Source organism: Tachypleus tridentatus, chromosome 10, assembly GCF_004210375.1.
Source record: "Tachypleus tridentatus isolate NWPU-2018 chromosome 10, ASM421037v1, whole genome shotgun sequence".
Lineage (NCBI taxonomy): Eukaryota > Metazoa > Arthropoda > Merostomata > Xiphosura > Limulidae > Tachypleus > Tachypleus tridentatus.
In genome coordinates this window covers 165,143,404-165,157,809 of record NC_134834.1, presented here as the reverse complement: position 1 = coordinate 165,157,809, position 14,406 = coordinate 165,143,404, and the positions used below count along the sequence as shown (strand labels likewise).

Here is a 14,406-nt window from a genome sequence, read left to right as displayed (position 1 = left end):
CCAGTCCTTGTCATTTGTGTGCTTGTCAAGATTTTTAAGAGCTAACTGAAATTTACTGCCTCTACAAAGTTCGAAGGTAACCCATTCCAAAGACAAACCATCCTGTCAGAAAAATGAAATTATCTTAGCTGACGATGACTCCTATGTGCCAAAATTTATATTTGTGTTCCATAGACTTACTATTCTCGCTGTCAAATATAAAATAGATGACGCACCAACATTATCAATTTCCTTTACGGTCTTAAAAATCTCAATTAGATCCTCCAACTAATTTCTCAAGAGAAAACAATTTGAGAGATTTCAGCTTCTCCTCACATGATAAACCATACATCCCATGTATTATACTAGTAGTCTTTCTCTGAACCATTTTCAACAATTTAATGTCTACCCGAAGCTAAGGAATATAAGACTGAATACAGTACTTTAAAGCTGGCTTAGCCATTGACTTGTACAATGACACTGTAACTACTTTATTCAGTATTTCTGTACATACAACCTAAAATTCTATTTGCTCTACTACTAACAACAGCATCCTGCTTGGATAACTTTAGAGACTAATCGACTATTGCACGAAGATCGCTTTCTTTAATGACACTGTTAAAGTTATTCTCATCTAAATTATATTTATAATTCAACTTATGGTAATTTGCATGCATTATCTCGCATTTCTTATAATTACAACCCATTTGCTATTTATTTGCCCAATTCACTAGATGGTCTAAATCCTTTTTTTACGTCAGCAACATTTCTCTTTACAGCTAGCAACAACCAAGACTTAATATTATCTGCATATTTAAGTAATTTGTTGACTATTCCTTCATCTAATATTATTTGCGCAAAATACCTAACGAATAAAAATAACTCTGACTGAAATTTAAAACAATGCAAGATTTTAGCTAAATAATTCTTATTACAGACGAAAAATATATTGATTTAAATCATATAGTATTTAAATACCTCACTTAGTGCTGTTTAATGAAACTTATGAAAATAAACACTTTACTATTGATCTGATCGCATATATATGTTCCTATCACTATAAATTATTGTAATTTTAATGTAAAATATGTTTAAATTATATTTTATAAATAATGATTTTTAAATCATATGATTCATTTTATTTCAGTTTATGTCCTGAATTATGCTTTAAAGTTTTAAGCGCCCTCTTATTTTATTTCGATAAAATGTGAGTTAGGCCTAAAAAGTAAAACTAAACTGGGCGTCTTTTCTAGTTATTAAACAATATTTAGACAATTTGATTTCGTAGTTTCTATAACTGTAAGTTACAATGGGAGAAATTAAAAGGTAAATAATTTTCTGTTTAGTCTTGAAGTTCACTTGTAGTTGTAGGAGGATTCAGAAAGTAAACTTAATCAAATTATTATTTAATACTTATTAGTTGGACTAGGAGAAGTTTCTAAAAATGAAATTAAAAAGACGCTACATTTATCAAGTTCATTTAAGTTTCAAGTTGACTCACTAGATTTACACTATAAAAAGTATAAATGTGCAACAAAGTGTATACATGATCTGTAGGCTGCTTTGTGCTAGCTTTTCTGAAGTGAAGAAGTGTTGGAACTGAATTTGGTTTAAAAAGTAGACCTTATGTTAAATTGATTGATTACATTAAACCACACACACACACACACATTTTAAGCTTTTAAGTTTGACTTAAATTTGATTTCAAGCTTTTACTGTCTAAACTAAAGAAATTCTGCAGAAATTAATTCAGGTTAGAATAGAAAAAAATTGAAATATGATACAAATTACAAGTCTAAGATTAGTACTAGTAGCAGTATCACTAATATCAATTATATAATTAATATTACTGAGAAGGACAGCTAAGATCTCGCTGTCACTCAACACAATAACTAGAGTTGATTTAAATAGTAAGTTTGGTTGGATATCTTATTTTATGGGCTTCCATATCATAGTATAGTATTGAAATAGTTATTTTGTCATTGGTGTTTGAAAATAGAAAAAAGATGCAGAGTTCTGCATTAGTCAGTGACTATTTTAATTCAAGAAGAATGTGGCATGTGAGACAGTGCTTTAGACTGTTGTTTAGATTGTGCTTATGATCTCTGGCTTGACAATGAAGAGCAGAAGCAACACAACAGGTTGTTGTGATGTTTGTTCAAACAACATCATGACTAATTACATTAATCAGTTATAGTTACCTATGAGCAGTGTTTAAAACAGTAGTAGTCTGTTTGGTTAAGACAAGCAGACTTTATCTTATTCAGCCAGATGCCCTATCAAGTTGCATAGCCAATGACCTATTTTTGACTGGTAGGTTGATCTTTATTTTTGTTTCAAAAACAGTGTGGTAGTCATGAGCTGCTGTGTGTATTTACATTTTTTTTATCATGATGAACACTTTCTATTGAATGAAGAGGTCATGTGTACATTTTCTATTGAATGAAGAGGTCGTGTGTACACTTTCTATTTCTTTATGAAGATATTGATGATGTCTGCCATTTTTTTCTCTTAACTATAATCTCTTCCTTACTGAGTATTAACATAGTGGTACAGTGGAGGATGTTGTACTAGTGAAAGACTAACGAGTAAATAAACTAAAAGTTTTAATTTAGTATTGGTGACAGTACATTGGTATTTATTAGAACACAGTATAGATAGTATTTTTAATTGTAGTACGTAATATTTTATATTTGTTCTTAGAACCAAAATTTTAGGTGTTAAATTAGAACACACTGGATTACCAGAAAGTCTACACTTATTTTGAGTGTTGCCTAAATATCATGAAAATTAATGTCACAAAAATAACCAACTAATCTCAGTTATTACTGTTGTATATTATTTTAGTTATCTGTGTTTCATGTGAGAATAATAAGCTTAATGTAATTGATTAATAAGACTGATGATTAATTAATTATCCAATTCTACTAATAACCCAATTCTTTTACAGCTACTGGAGCTCATACTTTTTAGTAATAGTGAAAATACTGTGTTTAGAAGCTTGTAGAAAACTCCAGTGGCTGGATGATGTGATACGTGTTAAGTGTGACGATGCACAAGCAAGTGGTATTATGCCTGAATAATATTATGAGATATTTAATTTGCAGAATTGCTATCTGATTATGCACTGCATCCAAAAATGAATATCTGATCTAATTAAATTTTATCTTTTAATACATAGGATTGAATATTTTTCACATTCTTAGAAATAGTTAACAGAAGCATTAGTTAGTGCATTTATTCACATTGTTTGTGAAGACTGTCAGTGCTTGTACTTCCTTGAAAAAGTAAATATTTAAATCCATAATTTAATTTCAGGAAATCATCAGTTCAAGTCCAAGACACCTGTGAAGTTTAGTCCTGCATTATGACTTAAGATAACTGATTCCATAACCCTGCCACATAGTTAGAACAATAAAAAATATGTTAACAATAGATTGCCATATCTTTCCTAATTCTGTTCTCTTCAGAATAAAGCACCAAGAAACCAGAGGACTATATCCTATCAGCTCCTCAGATAATCTCACAAACTGCAATAAGAACATCTCTTATCATTTTTCTTTTAAAGGGAAATTGAAAATGTTCATCTATTCTTTTGAAATGATTCTTTCATCCTTGTTTCCCTCCTTGGAAACCTTTGCTATTAATAAGTTAATGTATTTACGTAAATAATAAAACATAACTATACATTGTATTCTAAGTTAGATGTAACTAGTGGTTTGTATAGAACAATATTTACTTATTTTAACCTGTACATGACAATAAATACACCTTAACATTCTGTTAGCATTGTTATTCTGTGGGGGTCACCTGCAGCCCTCTGGATGATTTAACATGGAATGACCTAGCAGATTAGTAAGAAGAGGCAACCCTTTGATGAATCCATTCACTTGGAATATTTAAAACTGATTAATATTAGGTGTAAAGTATGGTGGCTGACACTACTCAGAAGAAAATGCTAATATTTATATTTGTGTCTATAAATAGTTCCTTCACACTCACAAACTAGTTTTTTACAATCTGATCCTATATGCACAGCACAGTGAATTTGCTTTGATGATTCCACTTTTCATATCAGATGTAAGGAACTCAAATTACAACTTATAGGAAGAGATTATTTGTGCTGAAATATTAAAGGACAAGTAGCTTATGCACAGTCTTATTCTAGACTTGAACTGTTACATCTAAGTATATGGGAAACAGTTTTCTCTTTACTAGTAACTTTCTATTTAACTTTACCATTATTTTTTTGGGTAACTTAAGACTTCTACAAACTCTTCATACAAATTGTTCCATTTTAAGGAAGGTTAAAAACTCATCCATTGAGTTTAACACGTTGGCTTCCACACAACTCACCTGTGGGTTGTGATGGTCTTCCAGTAGACCCACACAACCCAGCAGTGAATCATGCTCTGTTTTCTTTTTAAAGGGCCACTTATTGGCTGGGACACAACAGCTACATATACAGCTTCCTAAAGAGTAATTGTAAAATGACTAGCTGGATCCTAGAAAGTATTGGCAAAATAGTCTTGGGAGCCAATGTGTTAAAGAACTTACTAATCCATTTTAAATTGTCACAAGATACAAGACACCTGGCTACGTTCTTTGCAAATGCTCACAATGTGAGGCATGACAACACATACACAACATTTCTATGGTAAAAAAGATTCATGTTGGAAAAGTACACGATATTAGTTATTAAGTAGCAAATAACATGCAATCAGAAATCTAATTTACAGTTTCATAAAAGTAACAAACATGTATTGGAGAAACTTTAAAACTCTGTGTCTGTATATCCATTTGAATGTAAGAATGAAATATAATCATCTACTTTTGAACATTTCAAAAGCAACAGACACAACTTAACAGTTCTTACATTTTCACTGTTAGTTTTTTTATTTTTCAGTTTAATTTTTCTAAATTTTGTTCTTAGTATTTAGAATATTGTGAAGCTTCATTTACTTTTTCTGATTTCTTTGAATATTAAGAAAAAGTTACAGAAGTTGAACAAGTTCCTATTACACACTTTATGCATTATGTATCACAACATAGATGTTTATTTTGTCTCTTATTTTTTACTTAATTGGTTACATTCTCTGTTGTTTTTATTAGGTACAATATGGCATATCCCTTTGTTATATGTTACATGTGATTGATTGTAGTCATTGTTTTATATCATGTTCCATGTATGTGGCATGTACTGTTGTTACATATTACGGATGATTTTTTTGTAGATGTTGCTCATAATGTTCGATGTATATGGCATGTCCTTTTGTCATGTGTTGCTCATGATTGGTTGTAGACATTGTATATCATATTTTACATATGTGGCATGTTCTTTTGTCACATTACTCATGATTGGTTGTAGACATTATTTTATATCATGTGCACATCCTTTTGTTACATGTTACTTGTGATTTACTGTAGACCTTGTTGTTTATAATGTTTATAGTGTATGTAGTATTTTTTTTTGTCAAATGCTATTCGTGATTGGTTTTAGACATTGTTGTATATCAACTCTGTTGTTTATTCCTAAATCTTCAAAACTTCCTATTGAATGCTTTTGATCAATTGTATGGGAGCAATGACTTGAAATTTCTTACAGAACATAAACTACTGCTCAAAGTCTTTTATTTACTGAACTGTGACATGAAAAGTCCAGTTCTTGCTTTATCCAGACATCATCTAACTTTATAACTCTTTCTCAAGCTTGTTTTACATTAGTCAATGATGGAATGACTTGATGGGATATCGTAAATTGGCAGCAACCAACATCTCAAGGATCTAAATATTATTTTCTTGCATTATTAAGGAAGTTGACTTTACAAGAGGAATTTCATATTTTTAGTTGACTTACCTGATAAGGTGTGGGTGGTCCATTTGTATTAACTTAATTATGACCAATGAGAGTGAACATAATGCATAGATTAAATAAAATCAATTCATGAGAAAGTGCAATTTTACATGAGAGAATGTAGTTAATATAATAATATTTAAGCATTTCTATTCCTAGTCTGTACAGAAGATGAACAGAAAAAAATAATGGTTGGCTTGAAAGTCAAGAAATGAGCAATATATTCCCAAGAAGTGATGAAATAATGTTTTTATCCATTACCTTAAAGATAACAGTTAAATACATGTAACTGATACAAGTACCATGGTAAACTTAAAAATTATACATATATATATATGTGTGTGTGTGTGTATAGTATATTCTGTTTGATGTTTGTGATTTGTTGAAGCAGGGTATTCTTTATGTCAGTATATTTGTTTTTTGCAGTACTTAAATGTTTCAGTATTAAAATGTTAATAAAATATTGTATATATTCAGAAAGTTGAATGACATTTTATGCCATTAGCATGTTCAAAGGCAAATGTCTTTTGTTGTGATAGATATACTATAATCAGTACTAATTATTTAAGGTCATTGGTGTCTGAAGAATGTTACAAGCAGTAGTTTTAATTAAGGTTTCATGACATATGCCTTTTGAAGTTTTAATAATAATAGAGAAAAACCACAAATGTATATTTATTTATAATACTGCTTATTTACTTGAAACAAATAGATCAGGAGAATTGTTTCATACTTTGTTTTTTGATAGTATGTATGCTGTGTTCACAAACTGACTTGAAATATTATGTACTGTTTACTTCATTCTTTTATTTAACACATATATACTTCATACTGTTTGACTGACTTAAATATGACTATAAAAGAATTTACAATTTGTAACTTTACAATCTCTGAAGGAGTTTCTGTTCTATCTTCTTAAATCACAATGTCCTTTTTGTTGATAGATACATCTGTGTTTTCCACACATATTATTGATGTCTGTGTGATTAAGAGTTTTACATAAAATAACTTGTTTTTAAGAAATGATAAGAAGCTATTTCATTAAATAATTTTGATCAACATTTTCATTAGAAAAATTTCTATTTACAAACTTAAAAATATCACAATTTATTCTCATTTTACAGATTTGCTCAGTAGTTTACCAGATAATGACTATTATTTCAAACTGTGATGTGTTTTTTGAGATACGAATTGAATGTAAAATGTCTTTTAAGCAGACATTGTTTTTCTACTGTCTGCCAAACATGTTTAAGATTTAACACACACAAAAATTGACTGTTGTTTGTTTATGCTAAACACTTGGATAATTTTGATAATCAATAAAATTATTTTCTTTTTTTTTAGATCAAGGAAAAAAGTGCATATTATTCTTTTGTGATTAAGAATCTTTCTTGGAGTTATATGTTAAAAGTTGTGATTTAAGTTTCTGTATTTTTCAAAATAATTAATTTCTTTTAACTCAGATTATTTTTGTACCCTCTTTTATTAGTTTCAACAGAAGGAAGCCAAAATAGAAACAAGCTTGAAATTTCCTTAGTCACGTGACTTTCGTGAAATATGGATTCCACTGGAAATATAAACTGATTATCAAGGGAAAAAATAAGTTTCTTAAAACAACCATGAAACAAGGATTTCCTGTTACTTAATTCACCATGTTTCAACGGGTGGTTCAGGGCAACAGTAATTTGTTGACTTGGTTTATACTGTCACTATTTCTTATGTACAGCCACTTAGAAGATGTGCAGAAATGTGATAGAAAGCGTCCTATATTCACAGAAAGTTGGGGTATCATTAGTGATGGACCAACCAATTACACCAACAATTCTCACTGTGAATGGCTTATCAAAGGTAAGGCTTTGATTAATGACTGAGGAAGTAAGAGTAGAATATCTGTAGTATGTTATATTGTGTGTGTGTGTGTATATATATATATATATGATATATACTGTGTGACATCCTCATACTTTGGGTAAAAAGTGTTTTAAAGGTATGTTATATATGAAATGCAGTTCAAAGACATCTGTCTTAAAGTAACCTTCAAGAATTTGATAAATATGTAAAGTATGATTGATGTTTAACCAAACTGTTGTTTACAGTTTTCTGAATGAAGGTTCATAGTTTTGGAAAGGCTTTAATTATTTTGAATGTGTGCACTTTCCCTTGTTCTACAATTATAGAATTATTTAGCTTGAAATGCAGTGAAAACAGATTTAGCAACCTCAGCATATCCTTAAAATGTAGAATTGGTAATTAACTGTTGACATTAATGTGAAATTAAATCTAAGAATTCCTATTCTAGTCCAATAATTTACATGGTAGTTGCAAGTAACTGAATTTGAAACAGAGGTATCAACATATCAACACAGTAGAGTTAACCAGCTAACCATAAATTATTCCATATCTTATTTGCTTGGTGAAGGTTAAACATATATATGAACTAGTTGGTGACTACATTTAATTGATAAATATCGGGAAAAGATATCATGATACTTACTCTTTACTGAATCTCCATGGTTGTAATTCTTGTGTATTTTGTTTGTTGAAATGTCAGATGTTGGCTAGTTTCAGTATTAAAAGTTGTTGTAGCTGAGTGGTGTTTCAGTGCAACTATAATTTTTTTATAAGTGAACTTTTAAAGCAGTCATTTAAATTGTGATATTCCAAGATGCCAGAACTATAAATGTTTGTTTTGCACAAGATATATTCCATATTATTCTCTAAGGTGCTGCCCATTTTTATAATTGAAGATTTTTGAAGTTGTATCTATAACATTTAGGTTTTATTTTATGTTAAAACTTTTGTGTGGGCAATTGCTACTTCTGTTTGACTTTAAAAGCTTTTTTTTAAAAACTGAAATAATTTGGTATTGAAATCTCATTTTGCATATTTTTCTATTTAGTTCTTAGTGTGCTTTTGACTTTTTATTTATTAGAAGTTTGCCATGGTAATTTCAGACTACATTGAATGGTTAAATGTTGATTAGGCCTAACTGTTCTTACACTGTGCCTAAAAATATAGTTTGTTATTTTTGTAACAGAAATTAATAAAAGGTTAATGACATGAAAAATTTCTTTTAAGTAAAAGTATACATTTAGATGGAACAGTTATTTTAAGTAACTAACATTTTTCTTTTTTAATGGCATAAAAGTTCCAGTTGAAACATAGAAACTATTAAATTTAAATATTTTGATTTCTTATGTGATGTAGAAAATGTAAATAATATTTAAAAATGTTTCTCTTGAATTATGCTCTCCAAGCTTTAATGTATATGTTGGTGAATCTTTAAATTTTTTAAATATAGTTACACACATACAGTTTAAATGCTGGTGGTTCATTCAAAATTAAAGAAGCAAACATTCTTGGATGGATGCAACATGTCTTTGCTACACAATTCCAACCAGTTTTGGCACCAGGAAAATCATGAAAACCACAATAAAAATTAAAAACTATCTACATCACTTTTTGGGACCTTCAAGAAGGTTTCTTTGTATGAAATTCTATGCAAGTTAGTTAAAAGTACACAAGAATAGTTCACAAAAATGCCAAATTGTGCTTTCCTTACTGAAAAATTGAGCAAACGACAAAATGTCCAAAATTGTTTATACCTCTGGTTGGGATCTATAAGAAAAGTATATGGCAAAGTAATTGTCAAACAAAAATCTAAAATTATATTTTTGGTGGCATCTTGGCCCCTATAATTACTAAAAAGGGGCAAATTCAACATTTATGCTTGCTAATGTGTGTTGCCTGAAGAAAAGTATTTTTGTACCAAATTCCGTGTAAATTGGTTGAAACAAGGCTAAGTAATTAATCAACCCCAATTGAAATGGGCAAATCCAGCTTTTTTGTATGTCAGTGTTTTGGTTGTATGAAAATTTATCAGTGCCAATGTTTGTATTGATTGATGCAAATATGACTGCATAGGAATTTAATGTATACCTTTTTGGATTGTTTTACCCATAACATTATAATATTCCTAAAAAAGCACAAATCTGGATATGTTGAATTAAAGTTTAACCCTGCCAAGTTTCAAGTCAGCCTTCCTTTAAATGGAGGAATGGCCATCAATTGTAAAGTTTGGAAGAAGAGAAACAGTATGTCTTTCTGTGGAGACATTAGTAATATACCTAAACTAGTAGGAATGTGAATAAATGGTTGCAGATGTTTTTATTACACATTTTAGGCCAAAGTGTATTTGTTATTGCAACATAGTTGTTGATTATTAACAGAGGAAAAAAAAGTAATTTCATGCCTAGTTTATTTTTTCTTGTCAAGCCATAGAAGGTCGTGAGTATTGCATAATTGTTTGTTACCTGTTGAGATATACAATAAGTAATCTCCCACTTTGTTTTTACAGAGCCTTTGTTATGTTGATGTTATTACATGTTATCAGGTCATACACATCATAAAGCTTTAAGTTGAGAAACAACTTATTTCAGAAATGTTTATAGAATTCTTTTAAAACATCTTTATTTTTGTAACTCTTGGAAAGTGAATTTTTGTTTTACAAAGTGAGAGTTTATTTATAGAAATGAAATATTTGGACTACTTTAATACAGCATTGTAAGGTTCATCTCCTCCAAAACTTCCATGAAGTCCAGTTGTTAATGTCACTTGTCTTATAATTTGGATTTGTTAAATAGATAAAAATTTATCACCACTTTTTGTGTTCCTGAGATGTAACCTTTCTTATTTTCAGCAAACTCAACCACTAGGTTTGTGACATTGAAATTCAAAATGTTAGCAACAGAGTGCTCCTATGATCATATTTTTGTTTATGATGGAGAGAGCTATTCTAGCCCTTTACTTGGAACTTTCAGTGGAGACACACTTCCTATTCCAGTTACTGCTCAGTCTGGCTCAGTAAGTCATGCCATATAATATTTTTGTTACATTTTAGATCTTTGTATATTTTGATGCAGTTATGTAGCATGAGATGTGCATTGCCACTTTGCATACAATTTGGGTGAAAGGCAGAAAAAATTCATGTTCAATCAAAAATGCAACAATAATTTTGTGTGGATTTTTTATTAAATAATAACTAGATGTGACATTGCAGTCAATTTTGATATTAAATTTCATTTTCTAAGAAGTTATTATTGCTGTTTCCTCTGCATGTGAACAGTGTTGGATATAGAGGAAAATAACTTATAAACTAAAAACCTCTGGATGACAAGAAACCCACTTGAAATCAAAATATATCTCAGAATGGCTGGTATGAGTATTAACACTTTTATTGATAAGGAGAGAACAATGTTTCAACCTTCCTAGGTTATCTTCAGGTTAAGAAAGAGAGAGTGTTTGAATGTGACTGATGATGGACAGGTCTTAGGGACGAGAGTATAATTGGGTATGGGATTGTAGGGGGCGTACAACCTGAAATTTTTTTTTAATATTTTATCCATTTTTTCAACAAATTGAACAATTTTCAATATTGAAGGCTATAACATCTACATTTCTTTATCATATAGTATATTTGGATGTAATTTGTGGTTCTAAAACTATCTTCTGAACAAGTTTTTTTTTCTTCAAGACATTTCTAAATTTACGTAGTTTTATTTACACTAAAATGAAATGAGATTGAACAGAATTATTGTAGACTTCTAAGATAAGTGTGATGCCTGAATAACACATCAATTTAAAATGTTACCAACAAAGTTTGGATAGAATTTTATTAAATAGCAACTTCTTTGTCAATAATTTATTTTTAAAATCTGTTTTCAACATTGGTTTGCCTATAGTAAAGCTAAACATATAAGACTATATCAGCATATAAAGGAAGTGACCGTGGTAAAGTTGCTTTCCTTTTTTATATACAGAAATTATTAGGTTCTAAATATCCAACCTCAGAAGCAAAAAAAAAAGCATAAAGAAATATTATTTATAGATGTAAAAACTGAAATCAGTAAATTTTTTGGAACGTCAAAAAAGTGATGCTAACTTCTGCCATGTTTCTCAGATATATGGTCTGTATAGTGTATAAGCTGAATGTGCCCTGACTGTGAATCTGAGGATTCATAGTTTGTGTTCCATTTTTGCAACAAACATGCTCTGCTCACTAATGCCAAGGGTGTGCAATAAGAGCAATGGTTAAATCCCACTATTAGGTCAGAAAAGAGTAGCTCAAGAGTTGGTGGTTTGTGATGTTGATTAGCTGCTTTCCTTCTGATCTATCAATTCAAAATTAGGTATTGCTATATACAGATAGACCTTGGCCTTGAATAGATGTTTTGAAATAAACAAAAAAGAAATGTAGGGTAAACATGGTGTCACTAGGGAAAGTAGAGCTAAGCTTAATTAATATTGCATAAACAAATTATTTTAATGCTAGTATTGAGAAGAAAATTGATGTTTGCAGTTCCACATGTGTATTGGCTTTTACAAAAACACATTAAATATAAGTTAGTGCATTAGAGTGAGACATAGGGGTATAAGATTTAGTGTTGACAATATGGATGAATACAGCACTGAAGAAATACTAAAATTGTTGTATTTTAACATGCAAATAATTTTATTAAAATAATATGCTTAAGGTTTCTTATAATAAAGAAGGATTTGAAATATATGTATATTTGAGAATACACATGCTTACAGCAAATCATCAACACAGATTTAAACCTGATGTTTATCCACTGATTATTTAGAGTATAAGGATCAGTTTCTAATGTGTTGAATTTTTTCAGTGTTTTAGAACATTTTCCCTGTTTTAAACATCTATGTTTTGCATACTGTTAATGTATTTAACCATCATCTATTTGTGTTTTTAGCTCCTCACAATCAAAAATGGTTTCTACTTTACTGCTCAAATTTAGATTGTTTGTCATGGCTTAGAATTTTGTATTTATATAAAACTTTCTGTGTTTAGATATATCTATTTACTAAAGAAGTAATTTTCTTCAGCTTTTGACACAGCTATTGATTTAAGTTTCAGTGCATTACTTTATTCTTTAATGTAAGAAATTAATTTGATATTAAAGTAAGTAATTCAAAAGCTTAAACTTATTAATCATAAACCACATTCTTTGAATGGTAGATTTTTTATAATATATTTTGATTTTTTCTGTTTTTCAGATGTTAATTTTATTGTACAGTGACACTAATTATGTATTAAAAGGATTTGAGGCAGAGTACAGCATAACAGACTGTCCTTTAAACTGCAGTGGGAAAGGAACTTGTGTAGAGAACCATTGTGAATGTAATCATCTTGCATCAGGAGACGCCTGTGAAATTGAATTGTGTCACAATGCATGTGGAGCAAATCAAAGAAAAGGACAATGTCAGCACATCCCCAGTCCCTCTAAGTGTGTGTGTAGTCATGGGTATTCAGGACAGTCATGTAGCTTACCAGCAACCAGTAACAATTCTGAAAACTATTGGCACCTACTATCTCAGGAAGGAACTGGTTTATCGCCAAGAGCAGGTCATGGAGGGGTTTACCTTGATTCACTTGATAGGCTTTATATTTTTGGTGGATTTTCATTTCATCAAGTTCTGGGAGACTTTCTAGCCTTTGACTTCAATCAAAGTAAATGGTTAAATATGACTCAGAAAGAGAACATCCCTGCTCCTCGCTGGGGACATGCAATGGCTACATATGCAAATAACATTGTGATATTTGGTGGAGAGTTACAAGATGGTAAACTCTCTAATGAACTTTGGCTTTATGATACAAACAAACAAGAATGGAAACTAGGAGCCACAGGGAGTAAACTGCAACCCCCATCACTAACTAAACATTCACTTACTGTTGTAGATGAGAAATGGCTGTATGTGTTTGGTGGTAGCTACCAGGATGGTTCCTTCGCTTCAGATATGTATCGCATTAACTTAAAGCCTGGTGGTTATTGGGAAAAGGTAGAACCTTTAGGCGGAAAGAGTCTGACCAGAAGACTGGTAGGACATTCAGCCATCTACTATGCTCCTCTGAAGTCACTTGTGGTGTATGGTGGGATTAGTGTTCGTGATGCTCGTTTTAGTCAGTTTAATATAAGAGTAGATGCATTTCATGTAGAAAAAAAGTATTGGACAGAACTTTTTCCTGGAAGATCTCATTATCATCCACAGATGATGCATGTTCCATTAGGAAGAGCTTTCCATTCATCTTCAGTGATAGGAAACTACATGGTGGTTTATGGAGGTTACATTCATGTTCATACAAAAGAAGAGAAGTGTTTTGATGATACACTTTATTTTTATCATTTAGAATGCCATAAATGGGTTGATATGTCCAAATTTATGGAAGAAAATTCAGGTACAGTGTTTTTGTGGCTTTAAGGATTTTGTTTAGTATTTTTTGATAGATTGTTTAGGCAAAGTATTCATTGATTTTTGTTGAGTTTTAGGGTTTAATATTGATTACTTTGTAAAGGTGGTTACAAAGCTATTTTTATAGTATAAATATTGTATAGCTATTTGTTCTACATTCTTGTATTAAAGTTATGTAAATCCATTCTTCCATTTGAAGTGTGATTAATGATTTATTAATTTATTGGTAAAGAAATAATAGTACTTTGCAGAAATTAGACACATTTGTATAATCAATTGTGGATATTGTGACACGTTTTAAATTTGTA

General features: G+C 30.3%; 1 protein-coding gene across 1 annotated transcript in view; it reads left to right on the top strand.

The window, feature by feature from the left end:
* The first annotated feature begins 1,192 nt into the window (after window positions 1–1,192).
* Window positions 1,193–14,406, top strand: part of Megf8 (multiple EGF like domains 8) — a 117,029-nt gene continuing 103,815 nt past the window's right edge. Inside the window, 4 exon segments of the mRNA XM_076465084.1 lie at window positions 1,193–1,305; window positions 7,323–7,681; window positions 10,533–10,696; window positions 12,905–14,084. Coding sequence (XP_076321199.1) covers window positions 7,486–7,681; window positions 10,533–10,696; window positions 12,905–14,084 — 1,540 coding nt within the window. The 5' untranslated portion in view covers window positions 1,193–1,305; window positions 7,323–7,485.